Source organism: Mustela nivalis, assembly GCF_964662115.1.
Source record: "Mustela nivalis genome assembly, chromosome: 7".
NCBI lineage: Eukaryota > Metazoa > Chordata > Mammalia > Carnivora > Mustelidae > Mustela > Mustela nivalis.
Genome location: NC_139026.1, coordinates 57652229 through 57678113, shown reverse-complemented (window position 1 = coordinate 57678113; position 25885 = coordinate 57652229). Strand labels below are relative to the sequence as shown.

The window sequence follows — 25885 nt, the reverse complement described above, 5'->3', positions numbered from 1 at the left end:
GCTCTGTTGTGACCAGAGGAAAAAGCAAGCATTATTAAATATGAATGCAATCCTTACCAACACAAATTGAACATTTTCCCCAATAAAAAAGCTAGTCCAGAAAAATGTCTCATTCTATAAGGATTTATCATTCCCAAATCACAGTGAAAGAAACTTAGGTCATTTACCAATTTTGTTTCCTATTATGCGTCTTAGAGATACCTCACGAAAAACTGGTATCTGACATAACAGAATAACATTTGCAGAATGTTATATTGTAGTGACAGTACTGAGGTTGATTGTTACAGACATATTAAACTCTTTGAGTATTAAATGGTTATATCCTATTTATATAGAACATTGGTCCAATAATAAAAATAGAGAACAGCAGCTGGAAATTTATCTCATTCAATGTTCAGAGATAAAAGGGTTAACCATTCATTCCATTATTTTCTGTAAATAAGTCCTTTCCCATACTGAAATCTGATGGCAATTAAATTCTGATATTCTTCCAAGCTACTGTATGAAGAGAATGCTGAAGGCCATCACTATACAGCATACTGCAACGTAAGGACTCTTCCGTTCACCAATTCTGGCGCATTTCCAAAATATACCCAACAATCCAGTTTTATTTCTGTCCAGGAGGCTGGGTGCCAAGGATCGGATGTAAGCACAGGTACATATAAGCAGCAAGATTACTGTCAACAGACTCTGAAAATTGAAAATGGCAGACATAGTGAGGCCGGCGAAGCCCCAGCCACATCACCCTTCCGGGCCCAGACTCGACCGTGTTCTTGAACTGAGATATTAGTCATTTCCCATGTATAAAATCAAGCAGTAAATGTGCTCTAACGATGCCGTCACAGCAGCTAGAGTTGGAGGGAAATACTCAGAAAGCAGTGATAAAGTATATATATATGGCTTGTCTCTGTATTAGGCCTTCTTATGAAATCTATCACAATAGCGAACGTACAGTTGGTACTAATGTGCTTTTCAGTTGCTTATTAAATTTCTGCAACAAGTGTTGTTCTTCAGCTAGTTGTTAAGCCAACAACATTCTGGAATATAGACTGGCTGCCAAATCGTCCTAATTTGTAAACAGCCTCAGAATTTTCTCTGCACTATTTTTTTTTTTTAAAGATTTTATTTGTTTATTTGACAGACAGAGATTACAAGTAGACAGAGAGGCAGGCAGAGAGAGAGAGAGAGGGAAGCAGGCTCCCTGCTGAGCAGAGAGCCCGATGCGGGACTCGATCCCAGGACTCTGGGATCATGACCTGAGCCGAAGGCAGCGGCTTAACCCACTGAGCCACCCAGGCGCCCCTTCTCTGCACTATTAAAGAAAAAAAAAAGAGAAATCAAAATAATTATTTTAAGTGATTACAATGTATTGGTTTAAAGGTACAGAATTACTCTTGATTGATATTGAGAAAATACTATACTTCTATTTTAGTAAGACTTGAAGGTTCCTCTAAACTATATGTATGCTCTACATAGCTATAATTTGGATATGTCTTTTAAAAGCCTGAGGAAAAACCAGGCATTTGTAATTGTTTTCTGTGCAAGGTATGCACTCTAATTGCTATATTTGAATATTTGAAAACTCCATATTGCTACATGAGCATCTGTGACAAGTGACACTATGATTGCCAAATAGGAAAAGTTTCTATATTTAAAATTCAATTTAGCAAATTGACATTTTCTATTCCCTTTTCTAATATTCTCTTATTCTGACAGATCACTGTTTTAAAACAAAACACAAACCATGCATTTATTTGACTGTCATGAAGAATTAAACATGAAAAGGATGAGATGCTGTGGCTATCACTTTTCATTAAAACCAGCTGCTGTGGTTTTAAAATGCAAACCAGATCAAAACCAGTACAAACCCTGGGGGTTTAATTTATATACTGAACGAACCAGCTTGCTTTGAAAGAGTGCTTTAAAAAAAAACTTGAGAAGAAACTTATACATCTATCATTTAATTTTTCACTAGCTCTGTGAGTTAGAAAGACCCAAGAATTATCTCTGTTTTACTGTGAGAAAACTGAGACAGAGGCTTATTTGACTTGTGTAGCTAGTTAGTGCCAGAAGCAGAGTTCCAGGCTTCTGTGAATGACTGTGTCTAGCCATGGGCTCTAGATCCAGAAGGTGATTCCAGGCCTCTGTCCTGGCCCAAATTCTAGAATAGAACAATGATGTGTTCTGTTTGGAGCTTAACAGGTGAATGAGAACCAATTGTGAGATATTTAGGAAATTTGTAAGCCGCTGTAGAAGTATTGCTAGCTTGAGATGAGCTATAGTGGAAATATTTATACTACGGAAATCAGTAAGCACTACAAATCAGGATTTAATTTTTTCCCAGAGAACTGGTTTACCTGCCTATGACTGATCATATCGAGGTATAAACTGAAGAACAAAACAACAATAAAAACAATATAACAATGTAATATAAGTGTAATGTAATTTTGTAAATGTAGTAATTTGTGAATTAATGTAATACTTGTAATTTTGTAAATCAAGGGGAGAAGTATTTCTTTGTTCCTTAATTTAGAAATTTGCTTCTAAGCTGTGAATAAGTATGGGCAGGACTATTGGGAAATCTTGAATGAAACTTGAGTGTTTTGAGGACCTTTATAAATCCTTAACTATTCTTTAAGAACTAGGTCAGGTCTCCCCCCTTCCAAAAATTATGGCAGTCAGCTTGGCTTTTCCCTTTGAATTTCTAGTTGATTTAAAATCAAGCCACACACACTGGAACTTATCTACTATGTGTTCCATTTGAATTCATTTTGTATTGTTAAGAATGCAGTAAAGTTTTTCAAAGGTGGGACCTGGACTTCCTTCTCTTTTTTTTTCTTTTTTCTTTCTTTGAATAAATATTTAATTAATACCTATTCTACGTTCTTACTGCTTGAGAAACAGCATTAAACAAAAGTCTCTGCCCTTCTAGAAATTCTAGTCCAGTGAAGAGTCAGGAATTAAACAAATGAAAAATTAGACCTGTGATAAGTACTTTGAAAATTGTTTGTAGTTGGGGAAAGTACTTCGACAAAACTAAAAAAGTGTATAGTCTGAGAATGTCTGATAGTGGGCTTTTCCCTCTTTAGGGAGTTCAGTTAAAGCTTCCCAGAGGACATTGTGATTGAATTGAAATCTGACAAATGAGAGAGAATTAACTTGAAGTTAGTGGTTTTGAATATAATTTCTTTGTGTAGGCTTTCTATGGCCTTCTAATCTGAATGAAGTTCCCTTTCAAAATGGACCCCCATATCACCCTTTGTAACAGAAACAACAATTTTTAATTTCATATTTATTCACTGAGTGTTTTTCCCAGTAGATTATTGGCCCAAAACTGGGACTGTGTTCTGTTCACCTTGGAAGTATCTGTCGTATTACTGACCTATAATAGTCACTCAGTAGTTGTTAAATCTCCTGCTCCCTCTGCCTTTGTTTTCTAATAGTGCTGGCATGCGCCCTACCAACCTCTTAGTTACTGAAAAGACATAGTAATGTAATGTGTACAAAGAGAAATAAGATAAGATCCAGAATTGTGTCACAGAACACAAGAAGGAGGAAGTGTCCAGGAGTAAATAGAAATATCAGGTGTGGGGCTCCTGGGCGGTTCAGTCAGTTAAGGGTCTGCCTTCTGCTCAGGTCATGATCTCAGGATCCTGGGATCAAGTCCTGTCTGACTCCATGCTCAGTGGGGAGCCTGCTTCTCCCTCTCACTCTGCCTGCCCCTCCCCCTGCTTGTGCTAGCTCATGAGCCTGATGATTCTCTTTGTCAAATAAATAAATAAAATCTTAAAAAAAAGAGAAAGAAATTAGGTGTAAGCAGTATTGTCTCGGAGAACAAGGAAATAAAAGGCCATTGGATTTAACAAGAAGGAAGTTTTGTTTATTCATCTTGTTTGAAAGAATTTAAGTTTGTCCAACATATTAAAAATGTTTTCTGAAGTGAAATGTCAGGTGATAACTTTTGAAATTGCTTTCTCACAAAAGGTGAAAAGAATGTGTAAATGGATACCTTCTTGGAAAAAAGGTGTATCCAAGTGTGTGTATACACAATGTTGTCAAATGTGCTTTGAAGGAGGGAGAAAGAAGAAAAGTAGATGCAAGAAAAAGACTGGAGGGAACTCACAGGATTGTTAAATGAGAGTGGTCTGGGTACTGCTTTTCCCCTTTGTTCTTTTCTGTATTTTGCACTTTTCTCAAGTTTTTAAAGTTAATAAACCTATAGTACTTTCATAATGAAACAGTAAACAAAGTAACATTTCGTAAAACCAAGAATTGTGTAAGGGTTGAGCAGAATATACAGTTATGCCTTCTATATGTAGCGGACTCAGAACTATATTTTAGATTTCTCTTTAACTTGCCTCAATTTGCTTACCGCTCTAATACATTAATGTTAAAGGCCAGTTGAATCTTTGTTTATATGTCCATCTGCACTTCTGGCGCCAGAGCTCTTTAAGGATGGAGATCTTTATCTTTGTGTTTCTGTCATCCCGGCAGTGACATGTGTATGTTGAATGCATAAATTGAAACTGAAATGTCTTGACCTTTTTATTACCTTTAATCTATGTGCCTTTCTTTTTTCAGAACCCAGGACTGAAAACCACAATGAATGGTCATATTTCTAATCATCCCAGTGGTTTTGGAATGTATCCAGCTCAAATGAAGTAAGTTGGAAGGTTTATATTTAATTTGTTGGGGTTCTTTTTTTATGATTTATATATATATTTTTAGAGAGAGAAGGAGAGACAGAGAATGCATGAGCCGGGACTCTTGGCCAGGGGTGGGGGTGGTAGAGGGTGAGGGAGAGAACCTTAAGCAGACTCTGCTCTGAGTACAGAGCTCAGCATGGGGTTCCATCCCACAACCCCGAGATCATGACCTAAGCCAAAATCAAGAGTTGGAAGCCTAACTGACTGAGCCACCCAGGCGCCCCTGTTGGGGTTCTTTTTGGATTTGATTTGGTGGTTTTGTTTTATATTTTAACTAAAAAGATTAACTGCCAGTTCTTTATGTAGTTTATTCTTCATTAATATAAAATTTCTTTCTAATTCTAAGCTGTGATTGTATTTAAAAGTTTACTGTGTCTGGAAAGAAAAAGATGGTTAAGTAATATCTACCTCAAGGACAATGACCTACTAGAAGGCAGTTTCTTCTGCTATTTTATGTGTTACTGTTTTCCATGGTGGAATGTATACTTCCAAGATTGCCGTTTCTCTGGAGTATGCTATTACTTTTATTTATAAAACACTGGCATTTGAGGAGAGTTCAATGTCTTCCAGTCCAATCTGTCAAGATACTTTTCACTGTGTAAATCAAATAAAAAGTCAGGTGAGCAAACAAAGCAATCCCTATGGCTCCGGGTAGACGTTGAAATCAGGTCCCTGACATAAGTGGCTGTCCCTTTATTTATTGTAGACAATATTATAGTTACTTTATGTTGGCCATTGTGGTCTGGAGTTCGCTCATTATTTTTCAGAATTCATAGGTTATTCATGATGTAAATTGTATCATGTCCATCAGTTATTCAAGCCAGAAAGTTTGGCCACACCCTCAGTCTTCCCCCCTTTTCTTACAATAAATATCCATTTAGTCATGAATGTGTAACATTTTCTTCTGTAAAGAACTCTTGATTCTGTCTCTTCCTTCTTTCTTTTTTTCTTTTTTTAATTTTATTTATTTGACAGAGAGAGATCACAAGTAGGCAGAGAGTCAGGCAGATAGAGAAGGGGAAGCAGGCTCCAGGCTGAGCAGAGAGCCTGATGCGGGGCTTGATCCCAGGACCCTGAGATCATGACCCGAGCCGAAGGCAGAGGCTTAACCCATTGAGCCACCCAGGCGCCCTGTCTCTTCCTTCTTTCTGTTCTAGTTCTACGTAGGGCCTTTTTCCTACCATAATTTTTGCAGTACCCTCTACCCGGCTACCTTGCCATTTGAATTATTTTCTTTAAAAATGTTTTTGATCATGGCATGTCTTTGCATAAAATAATTTGCTGCATCTAAAGAATAAAAATTCAAAATTCTTATCCCCTCTATTTGCCTTCCCTATGTCTGAAGCCATTCCTCTCTTCTAGGCAGCCCCATTAGATGCATCGTTCCATTGGACACCATGCTAGTCACTAAGCCAGTTCCTCATGCCTTTTCCTCCCTTAATTCTCCACCTGTCTGTAGAACTTCTTCCCAGTCTTTTCTATTCTGTGGAAATGCCAACTTGGCAGTGAAGACTTTCTGCACATCCTGATAAAAATTGAATCATTCTTTGATCTTACCTGTTATATCTGTTAGTTTTATCCAGATGTCACATTCTATTGTAACCATTTTACTTACTTGTTATATTAAAAGGATCATGTCCCCCGCCATATTCCTTATTCTAATAGGTTTTTGGGTTTATAAATGTTTACTGAATAATTTTTTTTTAAATTCAAGTGATATGTTTACTCCACTTCCCATTATTAGTAGCAGGAGGCTAGGGAAAAGCGGGTCCAATTAATGATAAAGTGTTATTTTACCTTTTAAGTTTTTGTGAAAATAATGTCTATTCCATGACAGGTTCAGTCATTGAGTACTTTTTATGACTGGATCACTGCTCTCAACTCAATTTAGTATGGCACACTTAAACTCTTCTGAGATAGTTTGAGCCTTCTTGACTTCCTTCTTATGAAGGTTCTGACTTGGAGTTTGAGAGGAGGCTGTGACTTGTACCTACCTCAGTCTACACTGGGGTAGTGTGGTTTATATTCTTGACCAGAGCAGGATCTGTCTCATTTTGACAAACCTAAGTTATGTGTTTTAAAAACACATGATTGTGGTACATTGGAATTTTTATTTGTAGTTTTGAATTTTTATTGCTTACTTTGGACTTTAACCGAGAACAATGACCTTTATTTATTTATTTAAATTACAGTGGCTATGGAACATCACCCACCTTTTCCCAAATGGACAGAGAGCACAGTTCAAAAACAAGTGCAAAAGCCCTTTATGGTATGTGTGTTTATTTGACAAGGTGTAATTCTATTTCTAACCACATTTTACAAATTTGTATTTTTGTATTCAGATTCGTCATTTGAACCCATGCCTTGTTTATATTATTTGGAGTGACATAGTGAGAGATAAGGATTGTTTAAAAAAGTTTTTATAAAAATCTACTAAGATATGACTTCTGCTTACTGTCATGTGATTTGCAACCACGGATATATTGCAATGTTTTCTAAGGAGTCTTTTAAATGGAGTCAGTCCCTTAGGTGGATTTTCCCAGCTAATTATTTGTGATATAATTGTTGATCTTCATGAATGACCCGTTTCATTGTGGGCTGACAGTTCACAGGACTTCTTCCTTATAGCTCTTGAACTTTAGTAGTGTAATAGTATCATTTCTTTCTGTACTACGAAAGTAGCAGGATTTCTCCTTGATTCTGCTTTAATTTCCTTTGTTCTCTCTAGATTGTCTCATGTGTAAATAATGTATTTTTAAACTTTAGTATAAATTAGAAGTCATTACTAAAAAGAAGTGAAGGACTCCTGAAATATACCCCATAAGTCTGGAAATGTATTTTTTTCATGGGGTCTGCATGGGCTTTGATTATTGTACAATAATAAAGAATAAGAATAGTATTATGGTTAAAGACTCAGAACAGTATTGTGGTTAAGAACAAAGACTCTGGACCCAGACATCCTGGGTTCAAATTCAGTTCTATCATTTACTGGCTGAATGATCTTGGAGAAGATTCTTGTACCTAATTTTGCTTATCTCTATAATGTGGGATATCTCACAGAGTTGATGTGACAATTAAATGAGTTAGTACATGTAAAATGCTTCATGTGGTGCCTAGTAGTGCCTGATAATCAGGAAGTAGTGTATACAGTTGTTGTTATTGTTGGGAGTATCCTTATTATTATCCGTCATAGGAACTAACACCCTTTTATAAATGTGGAATCCCCCGCCCCTTTTTTTTCATTATCTGGATCCACAGTGTCTTGGCTGTGGTAAGATGGAACAATTCTAGGGTTTTGTGACTCTTTCTGCCTGTGTAGTGAGTGACAGGGCCTTAGGACTCAAATCAGACATTTATAAAATGGATTTTATACCATAACGGATAGATTTTCATATGGCTTTGTCTATCTGATTAGTGTTAGTTTCACTTTTCTCCAGTACTATATTAAGACATCCTTACCGTGTCCTAGTAGTTGTGAATTTTAGATCCAGAGAATCTATACAACAGATGCTTATTTTGTAGATTAATATGTGCACAGAATAGAGCTAGTAATATGTGGTTCTTGACTGTAACGGACTTGCAGTCTAGAGAATGACTTGAAGAAACTGAAAAAGAAGAAAGTAAGTCGTTTGGTTTGGTTTGGTTTTGAAAAAAAAAAAAAATAAAGCAAAATGATTGATTCCTTCAGTCTTTCATTTCTAGGCAGGTAGTTATTAAGGACTTCTGTGTGCCAGGCCAAAGTCTTCATAGCCTCTTTTCCATGACGATCTAGTCATTCCAAAGATGAACAAGACGTGGTCCTTGCTTATGCACTGGTTTGGTGAGGTAGACTAGTAAATGCGTTGTTATAATAAAAAGCTACGTAAACTTGGATGGCAGTGGGCAGTGTCTGAGGTTCAGTGGGGACGGTCAGTTCTGTGTGGTACGGCTGGGAGTCAGAAGGGATTTCATAGAGGAGCTGAGCGTTGAGCTGAACTCTGCGGCAGGCATTTGAGAGATTGGTGGGTGCTGTAAAGAGCAGTATGAACCCTTTATAAACAAGACTGTGAGCTCTGTGAAGTTGGGCCATGTCTGCCTTGATTACTTCAGGATCCCCCAAGCATAGCACAGCACAGTGGTTAACATATAATATACACTCAGTCAATACTTGCAGAATGAATATATAATGAATGAATGAACCACACACAGTTTGGTCTTAACTCGAGGGTGCAAGGTGGTGCGTTGGGAAGTAAGCTTAGAAATCTAAACATGGACCACAGTGGGAAGAATCATACTAGGGAGTCTGGACGTTGTTTGCAGGAAATGCCTAGCCATTGAGGTTTTTTCGTCAGGGGTATAAAAGGTCTGTTGTCTTGGATCACTCATAGCAGTATTGAGGATGGTTATGATGAGTATGAATAGAAATAAGTCAGTCAGACATCTAAGTAATAGCCCTAAGACTTTTGTTCAGATGAAAGAGTGTTGATCATTTCGCAAATACCATAGATCGAAAAATCTGTTTTCAGAGAGTTAAGAAAAGGGGTAAGGGATAAAATGTAGAAGTCATTTGCAAATTTTAATGTTTACTTTGTGTAAAGAGGGTCTTCAAAAAATCATAGATCTGAGGATTGAAAATCAGTAACCTATAAGAAGGAAATTTCATTTTTCCCCTTTTTCCATATAGAACAAGCTGAGGTTCCTTTCTAAGGTGAGATGATTTGTCCGAGTCACATAACTTTACAAATCTTGATTATAAGAAAATGTGACAATCTTGTATAGTCACAAAAATGAACGGTGTATGGGTAAAACAGAGGATACAAAGAGAGGGAAAGAAAGGGGCAAATCCAAGAGACATTTATTAAGAAGAAAGAAGACTTAGCAAATGTATTTGGCTGAGAAACAAGCAGGTTTTAAGTTCCTTGAAGTTGCAGATAATGTTTCATTCCTCTTTGTATCTAATCCTCCCCCTTTCCTCCCAAAAGAAACAGTCAGTGCCCGTGGAATGAATGGTGTGAAAAATAGGGAAGAAATACATTCAGATTTTGAACGAACCTTTGCAGTAAGCAAGTTGTAGTTGAAGTTCCAACTGTAGTTAGTTAGCATTGAGTGTTTAGCCTCCCGAGTTTTCTTTTTTCTTTCTTTCTTTTTTTTTTCCCTCAGGAATTGGTAAAGATTTTTAGCGTAGTTTATCACTGTGTATCCATTTTCTTTAAAATTTCTCCTTTCACAATGATTAAACCAGTTGAATAAATCTTTCAAGAATTAGCTTCTTTCCTGGATGGTACATGAACTTCTTTGGTATGTGAAGATACTATTTAGTGCACTGGAACATGAGTTTTATGGTAATGACCATTGTTTTTTACACGCTGGCCACAGGTTTGATACTGACTGCCTCTAGAGTTTCATGCAGCTTGTCTTTTTCATGAGAATGCTTTTCAGGTCTGACACCATCATGTCCCCCCTACATTGCTTCAGGAACTCAGTAACTTCAGTCTCGGAGAGACAACATGGGTTCTGAGGGCCAAGCAATTTTGGGTTGAATTATGGGCCTTCTACCAGAGGACTGCCATTTTGGGCAAATGATTTTACCTCTTGGCCCCAGTTTCCTCATCTACAAAATAGAAGTGAAAATAATATTGTGGTAAGTTTATATGAGAAAATAGAAGTAATGAGTCTGTCATGGCATTGAGGAAGAACATAGGAGAGTCACTTTTTGTCCTTGGTCCTCAGATTAATCAAGACCCTCAAATTTAATATTTTGATGTTACCTCCAAATGATATTATATGTGTAATCTCAGTGATGCTTGGACAGGATCAAGGGTAATCTTCATCATATTTTTAAGCTTATATTCCAGATATTACCAGAAATATTTTTTTGTGCTCTGAACTATATGATTATGATGATATATTTGCTTCTTTTGGATATGTGCTCATTTATTCAAGGAAAGGAGTTAAAATATACTGCAGTTTAATAACCCTGATTTGTCATTTCTTCATTATGATACAAGAAATTTCAAAGCCAGGATGTGAGAGGCTCTACATCACCACAGTCCCTGACAACATAAATAAATAGAGAATAAATATTAATTTCAGTTTCCTCCACATACCTCATGACAGTAACATTTCATTTGGCTACTGTTATTGAGGAGTTGAAAATTTTGTATTTTTCTCCAACAAGCCTGCTTGTCAGAGTCTTTAAGCACTAAAATTTAATATCATTTTTAAGGAAGTACTTGTAAAATATATTAAAACTTCTCTTCCTCCAGGGCGTGGTGCCTGTAGTCTCCCGTCGATGACTCAGACGGTCATCAGTGCACATAAGCTCGTGTGCCTTGGTGTGCTCAGAGGCTGTATTCTCTACCTTTATACCAAATCATTCAAAATCTTTTCCCTTTTGAACATCTGTGGCTACTTTTTCCATGTGGCTATGTCCCAAGCCTGTTACTTTTGCCTGTTGTCAATCTGCCTCCTTCTGGCATTACTTCTGATACATACAGGCTGAAAAACTAGAAGGAAAATCTTTAGTAGAGTAAGCTATAAGTGGGGAATCAAGAATCCCATTAAAGTCTGCATATTAAAATGTGCAAGTTTCAATGTACAGACTTGTGACATTGGTCTGCCATTCAGAGGACTTATTTAAGTGTGGGCTCTGCTATGTTCTGAATAGCTTAATTTCCTAGAAGAGTAACTTCTCTGTAAATTCAATATTGCTGAATTTGTAATACAGTCATTTATACTAATCAGCTGTTCAAAGTCATCCTCTGTCCAGAAAAACTCAGGTTTCACAGACTTTCCAGTTAGCTGTATATATATATATATATATATTTTATCATTACTGACATTTATAGTAACTATGAAATTTGTTTTGTTGTATTGGTTAAATGTGATAGACACGTTCTCTATTCATTCAGCCTTAAGATTGAACTTTTTAAAAAGATTTTATTTATTTGACAGAGATCACAAGTAGGCAGAGAGAGACAGGCAGAGAGAAAGGAAGGGAAGCAGGCTCCCTGGATCATGACCTGAGCCAAAGGCAGAGGCTTTGACCCACAGAGCCACCCAGGTGCCTCAAGTTTGAACTTTTTTGTGAAGCCAGGAAGGAGGAAAATATATTTGTGTTTTTCCTGTTTTTCTTTTTTCTTCTCAAGGAGGGACTAGTAAGAATTGAGTATAACTAATCTGTAAACCATACAATTCATTTCGATATAATTGACTTTACAATAAACTTTTCTTTATTTTTACACAGTGCTTGACTTATCTCATAGGAATATTCCTGAATATAGCACTTTTCTTAATAGATATGTACCCACATTTTATTTACTTATTTTATTTATTTATTTATTTGTACCTATCTTCTCTTCCTGTCCCTTTCTATCTTCTGAACTTGGATGGGAATTAATCTCTTTGTGTATTGTCAGATTTGGAGCCCAGCAATCTCTTACACATTCAGGTGGCATTCAGGAATTAAAATCCATTTCTCTTTTCTCTATCTTCATTTACAGTGAGTATTTAACTGGAGAAAATATGTAAATCTTTTATTTACTTATTTATTTTAAATTTTTTTATTATTTTATTTTTATTTATTTATTTTTTAATTTATTTGAGAGAGAGAAGGAGAGAGAGAGAGAGAGACCATGAGAGGAAAGAGGTCAGTGGGAGAAGCAGACTCGTTGCCAAGCAGGGGTCCTAATGTGGGACTCAGTCCTGGGACTCCAGGAACATGACCTGAGCTGAAGGCAGTTGCTTAACCAACTGAGCCATCCAGGCACCCCAAATCTTCTTTTTTAAGAGCAATTTTTTTTAATTCTCAAGAAATAAATGGCCCATGATTATATATTATCAGGCAGTTAGGCCATGTTAGAGTCACAGTTCAGCTTCATAGAATGTGCTGGTGTTTTATGACTCAAGAAGACTGGCAGTGTTCACCTTACCTGAAAATTTTAAAGCTTCTTTTCTCCTCATGGGATAAGCTGTCTTAACAATTTGTTGAATAGGCAAGTAAAATTAACTCTTAAATAATTTAGTTTTGTAAAAATGACCTTGTTTGTTATTAAAAACAGTATCTTAGTTTTGATACTGATTTGTCAAACTGTGATTGTGGCGGCCTAGATAATGAGAGGCTGTTCTTACCCCGCAGTGTTCCCCTCATTCCCATTAAGCACCTCACCTCTGTGGAAATTATACACTAAAATAGTGGAAAAGGAATTCTCTTTTACTGTGCTTGAAAGTCTAAATTAATTAAAACAGTAGCCCATTGTTTTATTTAGAGAGAGAAATAAATACTCAGCAGCTACTTTTATGTTACTTTTTTTTCTTTTTAATTGCCAAATCCTCACTTTGAAGCTATGCTTTATTTTCAGAGAAAGAGAAAATAAAATTATCTGAATATTAGCTCTTTTTTTTTTTTTAATGATCCATTCATTTATTTGAGAGAGACAATGTGTGGGGGAGAGGGAGAGGGCGAATCTCCAAGAAGACTCCCCACCGAGCACGGAATCTGATATGGGATTCTATCTCAGGACCCTGAGGTCATGACCTGAGCTGAGCTGAAATCAGGAGTCACACACTTACCCAATGGAGCCACCCAAAACATACATTAAAAAAAAATAAGACTTACAGTATTAGGTTCGTAACAAAATTGAGAGGAAGCTACGGGGATTTCCCACGTACCACCTTGCACATGTAGCCTTCACTATCAACAACCCGCACCAAGAGTGGTATGTTTGCTATTACAGTCGATGAACCTACATCGATACATCAGTCACCCGAAGTCTTCTGAAACCTGAATTTAATGCTCCAATCTGGAAGTGAATTATCAAATTCTGCAGCATCAATCCGATAATGCGAAAATAACCTGTAAAGGATTTTCATCGTTGGTTACTGAATTCACCTTATTCCATTTCTTTGGGTTTGTATATTCTGGTCTGTGGTATAGAAGCGAGTAGGAAAAATCAATTCAGATTGAGAGAGAAAAGGAGATAGAAACTGAGGCTTTTGTCTGAGCAGTTGAGCTGCCTATAACATGAGAAACCCAGAAATCTGCTGCCAGATTTCTTCAGTGATGATTTAATATACTATTTGACTATGATTTACGCTCTTAATTTGGAAAGAAAGATTTTCGACTTCAGGGAGTAACATGTAGTAGATGAATTGGCGTTTGTACAAATTTTGGACCAGTGGTTTTCAGTCCTGACGGCACAATAGAATTGGCGTTTATAAATTCCAGTGCCCAGACCTCATCCTGAACCAGTTACAGTAGAGTCCCTAGCACGGGGGAGCCAGGCACTGTTTTTCCAAGTTCACTCTAGTGTGTGGCCCAGGCTGATGACCATTGTGAAAGGAGGGAACGTCATTAGAGGCTTTATCTTGAGTATCACTGAGACTTCATTTAGATTTCTCATGCTTTTTTAAGGCTTTTGGTGAGATTTTCTGCTTAAGAGCATAATTACTATTTACGACTGTGCCTGAGAGTACATACGATGCTCATAAAAAAGAAATGTATCATAATTGCCTCTTAGGAACTTTCCTTCAAAATTTTTGTATTAAAATGTTAATATTAACCTTTATTTATTCATTGGCTTAAATCACTAGGACTACTAGCTTATTTATTAATCCATTTTATGGCATTTATATACTGCTAGGATCTTTAAAAGGTAATTTCTTGTAACACATGCCTCTTATTTATTGGGCAACATTGCAGAGAAAGCAGGTTAACAATTTCTAAAATGGATTCTGCATTTGGAGTATTAGAAATAACACGTATCTTCTAGGCATTCAGTGATCAGTGAATGTCATGTTCTTTACAAAGACTATCAAATAGGCAGTGTTTTTCTCTTGTACTTGTAAAATACGTTTCTATGATATTAAGAAACTGTATTAAAAAATGGGGGAAAACACATCTTACTACTTCATAATGAGAATCTTTAATTACAAAACATACAGTTGTGTTTACCAGTTACTTATTTGAAAGACTCGGTGAAGCATTTGAGTGTCCTGGGGTTCCCATATCACAACTGGCTACCATGGCAACCACGGCCATTTCTCTTGCTGTGCCGGTCAGACCACAGGAAACAGAACCACCTCCATGTCCTGCATCTGCCATAGAGAGTCGTGCTGGAAAGCAATAGACCCATGATCCTGAAATAGTGATTATTTCTCAAAGTGCTTTTGTCAGATATGTTCCTCAGTTTTATATTGTGTGTCACCAGTTCTCCTGAGAACAGTTTTCCATTTGTTAACTATCTCACATTGATTAATGCTCGGCTAATAATCAGAAAATTCATGGTTGTTTATGGTCTTTTTTTCTTCAGTATGTAGAATATAGTCATGTAAGTGAAGCTTATGTACATTTTGTTATATTGAAATAGAAAAATTTAAGGTGAAACCAGATCTTTCTTTTTGATCACATTATTTTGGTAGGAACAGATGGATCATACTTCTTCAGGTCATCATCCAAACAAAAGAAGAAAGGTAGAAGATACCGAATTTTGTAGTGTGTCTCTTTCAGTTACATAACTTAATGCTGCAAAAGCAAAATAGAAGATATAGGAATAATATCAGACTGATGTAATATGAGGAATATGGATATTTTTCATCTAGGTTTTAAGGTAACTATAGAAGATGATTACTACTGTATTATATTGTGAAACAATACTCTATCAGAGTTTTCAAAAATTCTGTTAACATTCCAAATCTGTATATGTACTTTATATACATACATATATGTGTATATATATATATATATATATATATTTTTTTTTTTTAAGATTTAAAAGATAGATTTATTTATTTATTTATTTATTTGACAGACAGAGATCACAAGTAGGCAGAGAGGCAGGCAGAGGAGGAAGCAGACTCCCTGCTGAGCAGAGATCCGGATGCAGATGCGGGGCTCTATCCCAGGACCCTGGGATCATGATCTGAGCTGAAGGCAGAGGCTTTAACCCACTGAGCCACCAAGGCGCCCCATACTTTATATTTTTATACTTGCTTTGCTTTCATAGCTCTGGAGAACTTTTCAACTTCTGAAGTTGTAAGAAGATCTAAAAGTTTCTATATTGGGCGCCTGGGTGGCTCAGTGGGTTAAACCGCTGCCTTCGGCTCAGGTCATGATCTCAGGGTCCTGGGATCGAGTCCCGCATCAGGCTCTCTGCTCAGCAGGGAGCTTGCTTCCCTCTCTCTCTCTCTACCTGCCTCTCCATCTACTTGTGATCTCTCTCTGTCAAATAAATAAATAAAATCTTAAAAAAAAAAAAAAAAAAGATTTAAAAGTTTCTATATTAACTGAAAGAAACATGTTTATATTTGAAAGCAGTTAGATATTAGGAAAGCTGAGGAGCGTGTGTATGTGCCTGTGTGTGCACACGTGTGCGTGTGTGTTTGTGTCTGTGTGGGTCTGAATCTTAGTGCTGTGGGAGTCTTGAGGTCTGATCTTACTTCACTCTTTCATTTTACAAGAAGAGTGCTGAGGTCCAGAGCTAAGCGTCTTGCCTTAATTGAGCATCCTACTTAGTGAGAGAGCCAAAGCTAGAGTCAGTAATCTTCTGGTTCTTACTCAGGTTTCTTTTTCATCATACCATTCTGTTTTAGAAAGAATAGGCAGCTCTGAATTGACAAATAAGCAAGTTACCTGACTAGAGAACAACAAATACAAAATATTGCCTCCACATATCTTGTGTTTTGGTTTTGCAGCATTTTACGAAAGAAAATAAAGGTTTATTTTTGCTTTTTCCAGTGTGTGGTGCAGTAACTTTCTACCTGACTCTCCTATTTTCTAAAAGCCAATATCTACAATTCTGAGTATCACATTTGTTTATTCTGTAGCTGTGTGGAAACTGTTAAAATTTAATGGCAATCGGTATGATTAAATCATGTTTTGAATCTCCTCTGACACTCTCTATAGTTTGGATGTTGTGAAAGGAGATGTTCCTTGTAGTGGCCATTATCTTGATAAGGTAGTCTAACTCCTAGAATACAGTATCTATGACAGTATTGGGCAATTCTGTTTTGTTCTCTGTACACTAAGAGAAGAGAATTATAAGCCAGTTTTTATCTTTTTACCAAAGAGTAGGTATCTGATGAATAAAACCCATACACTAAATAACTCTTTTTCTGACAACATTGATACTCTAGATTTACTTTTGGGATTCTGAAAATTTGTATTGGGTCAAATTGTTCTTGCATATCATTTAAGCTTTCTGTAGGCTTTTTCATTTAATGTGAATAATGAGTGTTTTCAGATATGCCACACAATGGTGACTTTTCAGCTACTGTATTTATATGTGAGATAGACTCGTTTTAGAGATGGCCACAAGACACTGATACATGAACTTCAGCCTGTTAGTGGCTAAATAATGACTTCTTCAACCTCTCTTTCAGAACAAAGGAAGAATTATGCTCGGGACAGTGTCAGCAGTGTGTCCGATATATCCCAATATCGTGTCGAAGTAAGATGTTTTGATGTTTGCTAAAATTTAGAATGAACCCTGAGGGACCTAAAAATTGGGTAGTAAAATCAGAATTATGTTTTATTTTATTCCTGTGATGTGCTGTGAGTTGTGTTCATCTTTTTCTTTGTGATTTTTGTAAAACTGAGGTGTAAAATAACAAAGTTTCTTGTTCGTCTGGGGTCCATTTTCATAGAAAATAAATTGGCCACTTATTTATCATTGGCAGCTTTATTTTGTTTAAAAACAGGACAGGTGCTTCTGTTTTATATTTTAGAATCTTTTTTTGAAATTACACCTTTGATTTCACTGAGTGGTTTAGTTTTAGTTTTAGTTTTTGTTTTTAAATTTTTTATTTTTTATAAACATATATTTTTATTCCCAGGAGTACAGGTCTGTGAATTACCAGGTTGACACACTTCACAGCACTCACCAAAGCACATATCCTCCCCAATGTCCATAATCCCACCCCCTTCTCCCAACCCCCCTCCCCCCAGCAACCCTCTGTTTTGTGAGATTAAGAGTCACTTATGGTTTGTCTCCCTCCCAGTCCCATCTTGTTTCATTTATTCTTCTCCTACCACTTAAACCCCCATGTTGCATCACCACTTCCTCATATCACGGAGATCATATGATAGTTTTAGTTTTATCTAAAGTCATGATTTAGACCTATTTAAACAACGGTTTTCTTGTTTGATTTTTCCTGTGTAGTTATCTTTTAAGATATATTTGCTCTTGATTGGAATCGACATAGGTGACTTTTGCTTCCTATAGAACATATTTAAGTAGGAAGTAATTTTTAAATTGCTCTTATTTTCTGTTTTCTACCTATAGCAAGCATGCTTCATGAGATGTGAGGTTTCGTTTCAGTACCGTGGCGAGTTTGACAGTTACTGCAGTGGTAGCTGACTACCCACTCCTGTCTGCCTATGTCTGTTTCTAGCCGCAGTGCAAAGGGCCTGTTGTGGCTCAGCACCTAAGTAACCAGCCTGGAATGATGTGGGAGGGATCAGTCTTAAGAGAATGCTTTTAAGCTGTTCAGAATTTATGTTCTATTTATGTAGCTCAGCATGGCTCAGTATTATACAGATTTAGCTATTTTATGACTCAATTCACCAAAAACCTGCTTGACTTTCTTATCTTAATAAGAGAGCCAAGATGTTGGAGGAGACCTTGTGTTGGCCCCTCCCTGCTCCACTCGCTGACTTTGGTTAGGTCACTGACTTTGGTTAGGTCACTTTGGTTAGTTAGGTCGCTTTCTTTCGGAAAACTAAGAGAATGTGTGTGTTATAAGTACTTTTTTCCTTCTTGTCAATCATAAGCACTTGACTACCTTTGTTCTGGATCGGAAAGATGCTATGATAACTGTTGATGATGGAATAAGGAAGCTGAAATTGCTCGATGCCAAGGGCAAAGTGTGGACCCAGGATATGATTCTTCAAGTGGATGACAGAGCTGTGAGCCTGATTGATTTGGAATCAAAGGTAAGTCTGTAAAATTTAGATGATTTCACTTCCAGGAAAGTTCCACAGGTATTTATGTTGGCATGCAGGTCATATTGTTTAAAAGGGGATGAAAGTTTGACAAAATAAAATATTTGTCAGTGAATTTAAAGAAGAAATATACTACTGCATACACATTATGCCCACAAAAATCAGTTCCTGAAACTAGAGATAGAGGGATACATGTTTTTGTTGTTTTTTTTTTTTTTAAACCACAAAGGATGAGATGGAGGAAGTGAGAAAAAAAAAATCATAACACTGAAATAAGGCCCCAGTGGAGTCTTATTCGTTATGACATGTATTAATTATATACTAGGCAAACCGTCACTGAGTAACCTGGGATGAAGGGATTGTGTGTTTGTGTGTGTGTGTTAACTTTTCACCAGCCCTGTAGCAGGCACCTTTATTTTGCACAACCACTGGTAGGTATGATGCTGGAGCTCTCAACACAGGACTTTTCTGAGCCCCATCATCTGATAAGCATTTGAGTTGCTAAGATAAAGAAAACAATGGTCCTTATCATCTTAGACTCTTCTGGTAGGACTCAGAGTAAGATCTGCCCTTTGTTTTCTCAACTCCATTGGACACAGTGAGAGAACAGCAACCGAGTGCTTCTCTCATCCTCATTGTTTTACGTTATTATATATAAAGGAAGGATAGTACTTAATTTACTTTTTCAAAGAAAGAAAATTTTGTTATTTCTGGTCCTCTGATAAATTGCATTTTATTTTGATGGAACCCAAATTTGCCTTTGCTGGACCTCAGGGAATCAAAAGTTAGAATAAATTCATGGAATGCTGTATGTGTGTATATGCTATCTATAATCAAAATTGCTGCTTCTTTCCTTTTATTTGTTCTTTATTTAACAATTTTCATTTATTGGAGATACTGTATTTTCTTTTTTTAAAGATTTTATTTATTTATTTGACAGACAGATCACAAGTAGGCAGAGAGGCAGGCAGAGAGAGAGGGGGAAGCAGGCTCCCTGTTGAGTAGAGAGCCCGATGCGGGGCTCGATCCCAAGACCCCGGGATCATGACCTGAGCCGAAGGCAGAGGCTTTAACTCACTGAGCCACCCAGGTGCCCTGCAGATATTGTATTTTCTTTACTTAAAAAAATCAGTTTCTCTCATTAATTCATTATGATCCACTTACTATTTGTATAAAGACATTAGTATCACAATAAGCATTTTAAATATATCTCATTAAGTACAGAATTCAGAAAGCTCATTAAGTATCTGTCAGTATTTTATTTAGGTAACTGTTTATAGGTTAGGGAGTATTCACTTTTATACTAACAAACATGTTAATTACTTTGAAGAATGTATTTTTTAGTGAGATCCTTCTGGCCCAGCTATTTAACATTTTTGGCTAGAATGAATGAATATATATATAATGAATTTTTTCATTTGAGAGATTCATTGAAATTTAAAAAAAAAAAAAAGTGTGGGGCTCCTGGGTGTCTCGGTCCTTAAGCGTCTGTCTTCAGCTTAGGTCATGATACTGGGGTCCTGGGATCAAGCCTCACATGAGGCTCCCTGCTCAGTGGGGAGACTGCTTCTCCCTCTGCCTTCTGCCTGCCATTCTGCCTACTTGCGCTCTTACTCTCTGTCAAATAAATAAATAAAATCTTTTTTAAAAGTATAAATGATGTATTATTTTTAGCCTAACATTTGGAATTACTGAAGGTAGAAATTAAAAGAGTATGACTGTTCAATGTTCAAGTAAAAGGAAATTCTGACATATAGGCAGAGAGGAAAAAATGCCATTTAAAATGGTGAATCATTGTGGAAAGAGGCCCCACTTTACTTTTCTCTTAAAAATATCATTTCTACTTCACAACCTGAGGAAGTCAGTAGTGCTAAATTCAGTATTTCTTCTGTTTATTAAGAACGTAACTTCATTCCTCTGCTAAATATTTCCTTTTTGTTGCTCTTTCTCCCACTCACCTTCTAGCTCCACCTTGTTTCTCTGTTGCCACCTTGTATCTACTCCATCTCTATGTCTGCAGGGTTTACTAGTATTCACCGTCAGTGTGGACTTCAGACTTCAAAAATTATTTGTACAGTGTCTGCAGCTCTTTGTTCAGTAGATTTTAGATACTCAATAAAAATTACAAGTTATTTTTTTACTTTGTTTACAGAATGAACTAGAGAATTTTCCTTTAAGCACAATCCAGCACTGCCAAGCTGTGATGCATTCCTGTAACTATGATTCAATTCTTGCCCTGGTGTGCAAAGAGCCAACTCAAAACAAGCCAGATCTTCATCTTTTCCAGTGTGATGAGATTAAGGTAAAAGAATAGCAAATTTTTCCCCCTTTCAGTTAGATGTTCTGACAGTTATTAGATTAGCCACTTCAGTCACATGACCAGTGGATTTCTAGATTCTTAGGATTTTGTAAGGAAAACAAATACCTTAATATCTTTCTGGGAGTTCCAGTAAATAAAGAGGAAATAGAGTAGTATTTTAAAAAAGAAAGATGCATTCTATTAATTTAAAAAAAACAGGCATAGGTAATATATTGAATTCTTCATTGAGTTACTTGGACTTATATAATTAAAAATTGATTCTTCTAAAATTGTGCTTTATGGACAATAAGTAATCATGCCATCCTATTTTATTCTGCACTAATCACATAACATGGATTATTGCAATGAAACCCTTAGACATTTTCCATGATACAGATTTAAAGCTCACCATTTAATTACGTGACTTGAATAATTGCTCAGGATGGGTAATCCCTAAGTAATAATGTGAAAGTAGTTAAGCACAGTTACCAGTAAAAACATGCTGTATTCTGAAGATTGGTATTCACAGTACACCGTAATTTGCAAATACATATCACTTGTGGTACTTTGTTGGACATTAGAAATTATCACCAACCTTGAATATTTTTAGGTGATGAGTTGATTTCTCCAAAAGGGGAATCATTTTGGGTTGAGTTGATTGGTGCTTTGCCAAAGCAGTGACTTATCACTGTGACTATATTATAAAACATACAGGTAATTTTTATTTTATAAAGAAATGTTGGGAGATTAGCGTGAAGTGTCATTTGATCTTTTCTGTATTTCTTTGACATTAAAATATGATAGATGAATTAAGATTGACTGTCAACAGTCTATTTCATAATTTTCTTTTTCTTGCTTTATGTATAGATGACTTTCTAAAAATTTTACTTGAAAATAACTGTGGTATTTATATAGTTTACATAGTGATGTTCATCAGAATTTTATGTAGTACATTTTGAAAGTCATGAAAGGTATTAAGAATTTTAAAGGTTAGATTTGTTAAGTATTAAGTAAGTATTAATGTGAATATTTTTTTCTGAAAATATATTGAAGTTTAATTAAAATATTTTTAAAACAGAGGACTAAACTAAAAGACATTTTAAATCTGGTGTTTGCCTCAGTGCTCTAAAATTTACTGTGAAACTAAGAGTTACTGTGCTGAGTAAAGTTTCTGGATTTCAATGTTGAGAATAAAGGGCTTGCTTTATCTGATCGGGGATGGTGGTATTGATGGGTCTGAAACAGATTTACTGAATTACTGTTTTGTCTAAAAACTCAAATAACACTATGCAACTCTGTGTTTTTGCTCATGAGAGCTATGTTCCACATGAGGCCTTTTTTTTTTTTTAACCCTTGACACATTGAAAATATAAACACAATGAAATATGATGTAGTTTCTTTTATATGGGTCATGTTACAACATCACTTTTGAGTTTTGAAGTTTCTTTATTACGGGGTTTTATACAATGCTCCTGCCCACCTCTGTAGTAAAATTTTCCTTAGAAAAATGAGTCCAGGAAGTTCAGGGTTCCTAAGCATCTTCAATTTTATTTAATATCACACATAACAGTCTTTGACATGATGTTTATGATGTCTTCCTGAAACTAAGATAGTTTTGTAGAAGTAACTCTGAACTAGGGTGCATTAGCCCTCACATTTAATAGGGAATGTGACCTTGGCCAAGCCATTATATGAGAATTCTTTAGTTTCATTAATTATAAAGCAAAGAGGACAGATTAGATAATCTTGACCTTTCCTTTCAGCTCTAAAATGTTATGATTATCTGTGCTTATGGTAAAAGAATATACATTGTACATATTTGAGAAAAACATACATAGTGACAGAGAACAGGCAGGAACGAAAATAGAAGGTAAGTACATCCCAGCAGGAATTTAATATGCAATAATCATCACTGGCCATAAATAAACTTCATACCAAACAAAATAAACTTAAGAAGCTGCTAACTTCTCATTGTTTCCCAAGAAGACCAAATCAAATATTCTTGTTGGAAAAGTATTAGAGGAGTTAATTGGTGAATGTTAGCTTTTACCTAAAATGACAAAATAAAGTAGATATCAAAGAGGGTACAACTGGGATGCCTGGGTGGCTCAGTTGGTTGGACGATGGCCTTTGGCTCAGGTCATGATCCCGGAGTCCCGGGATCGAGTCCCACATCGGGCTCCCAGCTCCATGGGAATTCTGCTTCTCCCTCTGACCTTCTCCTTGCTCATGCTCTCTCTATCTTAGGGTTGGGGTTCATCCCATGATTACATTGTATTTGTCCCGAACTGAAAGTGTCTGCTGGGACTGAGTGATTTGTTCCAGTAGGTTAATGGGTGCCTCTCCTGGAGCCTGAGGATGAGAAAGGGGAAGGAGCTCTGCTCGACAGGCGTGCACTTCTAACCCCTTCATTTCTTTTTAGGCAGACATTTTCTCACAGTTACATTTTCCATATATACTTACAATTCCAGCATATGCAAATCCTTTTCTCTTTGGCTGTATGCAGAGATAGCTTTTGTCTAAACTAATGGGATCTGGATTAAATAATCTTTGAGAATTTCTTCAGTTTTTGAAATTTGTCATAAAAGTCACACCAAAAAACTGCCAAGAGTCATGTTTTGAAAGCACATTTTCAAAAAAGAACACTTTTCTTTAGCATCAAGACGCTTACTGATTCAGACAGGGAACATAATCCCTTTTGTTGTTGCTGTTTGAACCTATACATCAAGACAAGAAAAATCTATGACCTCCCAGATAACTTGTCTTCCATTGCAGGCAAACCTCATTAGTGAAGACATTGAGAGTGCAATCAGTGACAGTAAAGGAGGGAAACAGAAGAGGCGGCCAGAAGCCCTGAGGTAAAAACATTGAAAGAAATTAAGGTTTTTTTTATTTGTGTTTCTCTTTTTGTTTTTGGGGTTTGTTTTTCTTGTTGCTCTAAGGACTTAGAAAAATTATCTTCAATGAAGGTCTGTTTTACAGAATACAGCCTGTGATTTCAGCTCATTTGCTCTTCCGAGTTTGTCCAGTACACGTGTGCACCTTTCTCTGTGTGTTTTCTGGTCTTTCTCTGAGAAGCCTTCTCTCATATGTGTAGTCAGGGTCAGGACAGCTGAGTGGCAGTTTAAGGGAAGGTAGCCTGGGAGAGTACAAATAGGTATGTGGAGACCTCTCCCAGTCATGGGAGACCCAGAAAAAAATTAAACCTAATGTTCAGATGAATTAAAAATTATCTGTGTTTTTGTATTTCATATATACTCGTAAATATACATAATATGAAATGGTTAGGAAATCCTTTTTGTCCTCCCCCTGACATTGTTCTTAAGGTTGAAGAACTAATACCATAAACTGAGAATTGATAGACATGGAGATGGTAAAAATTCTATTTTTTTTCATCTTTTTTAGGATGATTTCCAAAGCAGACCCCGGTATACCGCCTCCACCAAGAGCTCCTGCCCCGGTGCCCCCTGGGACCGTTACCCAGGTGGATGTTCGTAGTCGGGTGGCAGCCTGGTCTGCATGGGCCGCTGACCAAGGGGACTGTGAGTATCTCTAGGGACTGTTGCTTATTTAACATTGACTTTGGGTTGTGACATAATTCTTGCTCAAATTCAGGTACTGATTTCTGAGCTGAAGCTTGAGGTTAGCTTTTTTTTAATAAAAAAAATACCACACTTAGATGAAGGAAATTTAAGTGTTGGACACTATAAGACTATTGTATATGAGGGTTCAGATCAGTCATTTAAATAATTATGGCATTAGGATTACAGTCTTTTTAAAAAAATATGATCAAAAATAGGAAGTTTGACTCAACTAACAAAAAATGGTAATACATTTTATACATTTTTTATATACAAAAAAATTTTTTTTTGCAAAGACTGTCCTTCAAAATTCTTTCCATTATTATTATCTTACCACTCTCCTGTTTGGAAAATTGTTGTGCTTACATGATAAAGGCTGTCAGGGCAGTATTAGGACAAGAGTAAAAGCATCTCCTTCTTGCTAAACTTGTCAAAGGGGCCCTCTCTGTGCATCATCACTTTACCTTGACATTTTTTTTCAAAGACAAATAATCCTAGCATAGAACTTAGCATAACTTTTTATATGTAAGAATGTTGGTTTTTATTAATTTTTTTAATCAAATCTGAAATTTTTATGACTAAAAATGCCTTCAAATATGTTTGGTCCAGTCTCTTCATTATGAGTAAATAAACTGTGATCCAGTGAGTTTGAGTTTGATGAAGACTAGAGCATCACTCTTTTGCCCTATTGTTCAATGGACTTAAGTCACTTATCCTTTATCTAATAAGGCATTATTCATGCAGATAACTAACAATGTAGTTAAAAAATAGAACTTGGTGGCCATCAGTGAGTGACTCTGGACATTAAGTCTGCTGAGTCAAAGGCTGGACCCTGGAGTATGACCAGGATCTGCTGTGTAATAACCTTGGACAGTATTTCTGTGTATTTCAACCTCACTTGTAAAGTAGGGATAAAAATTCATGGGTTGCTGTGAATCTGAAAGCAAATGTCTACAACAGTCTCTACTGCAGTGTAATACATACAACATGTGGTTTGTCTCATTTTTGCCAAATCGACTTTTTTATTTCTGAATTGCTTTCCATTTTACTTATATTTTTTGTATCCTTGAAGTTATTTTTAGAGATTTACACTTAAATCCAGCTACCAGTCAGATGAAAGAAAGAAATCTCTGAAACATCCATTTATCAAAAATGAAGTAGCAGAATACTTAACTTCATAACAATTTATTTTTAGAAATCATACAAATTTCTGTTATCCATTTTTTTTCTGTGAAATTTTGTGTTTAAGAAAACTGGAGTTTAGAGTGTTTCCTACTTTTTGTGTTCATATGGTACTTTTGTTACTACTGTTTTGGTAGAAGAGGTGTGGGTTTTTGAGAGGGATCAAAATAGTCTTCCTTGAAGCTGAGGAAATATTTTA

At 36.3% G+C, this 25885-nt stretch overlaps 2 protein-coding genes across 12 annotated transcripts in view; one reads left to right on the top strand and one right to left on the bottom strand.

Moving 5' to 3' along the window:
- The window catches only part of EPS8 (EGFR pathway substrate 8, signaling adaptor), a 183571-nt gene that overhangs the window by 112879 nt on the left and 44807 nt on the right, over nucleotides 1-25885 (top strand). For 10 of the 11 annotated variants that reach the window (XM_082742384.1, XM_082742385.1, XM_082742390.1 and 7 more), the window contains 7 exons: nucleotides 4582-4661; nucleotides 6899-6975; nucleotides 17064-17131; nucleotides 18454-18615; nucleotides 20777-20926; nucleotides 23699-23781; nucleotides 24329-24465. In XM_082742384.1, the coding sequence (XP_082598510.1) occupies nucleotides 4603-4661; nucleotides 6899-6975; nucleotides 17064-17131; nucleotides 18454-18615; nucleotides 20777-20926; nucleotides 23699-23781; nucleotides 24329-24465 (736 nt within the window). In that variant the 5' untranslated portion in view covers nucleotides 4582-4602. Of the gene's footprint in view, nucleotides 1-4581; nucleotides 4662-6898; nucleotides 6976-10160; nucleotides 10327-17063; nucleotides 17132-18453; nucleotides 18616-20776; nucleotides 20927-23698; nucleotides 23782-24328; nucleotides 24466-25885 lie in introns of those variants that run through there. The other variant, XM_082742383.1, reaches the window with a different exon arrangement.
- On the bottom strand, nucleotides 108-754 carry LOC309870186 (protein kish-A). The gene has a single exon (XM_082742394.1). The coding sequence runs from the start codon at nucleotides 712-714 to the stop codon at nucleotides 496-498; it is 219 nt and encodes a 72-aa protein (XP_082598520.1). The 5' UTR covers nucleotides 715-754; the 3' UTR covers nucleotides 108-495.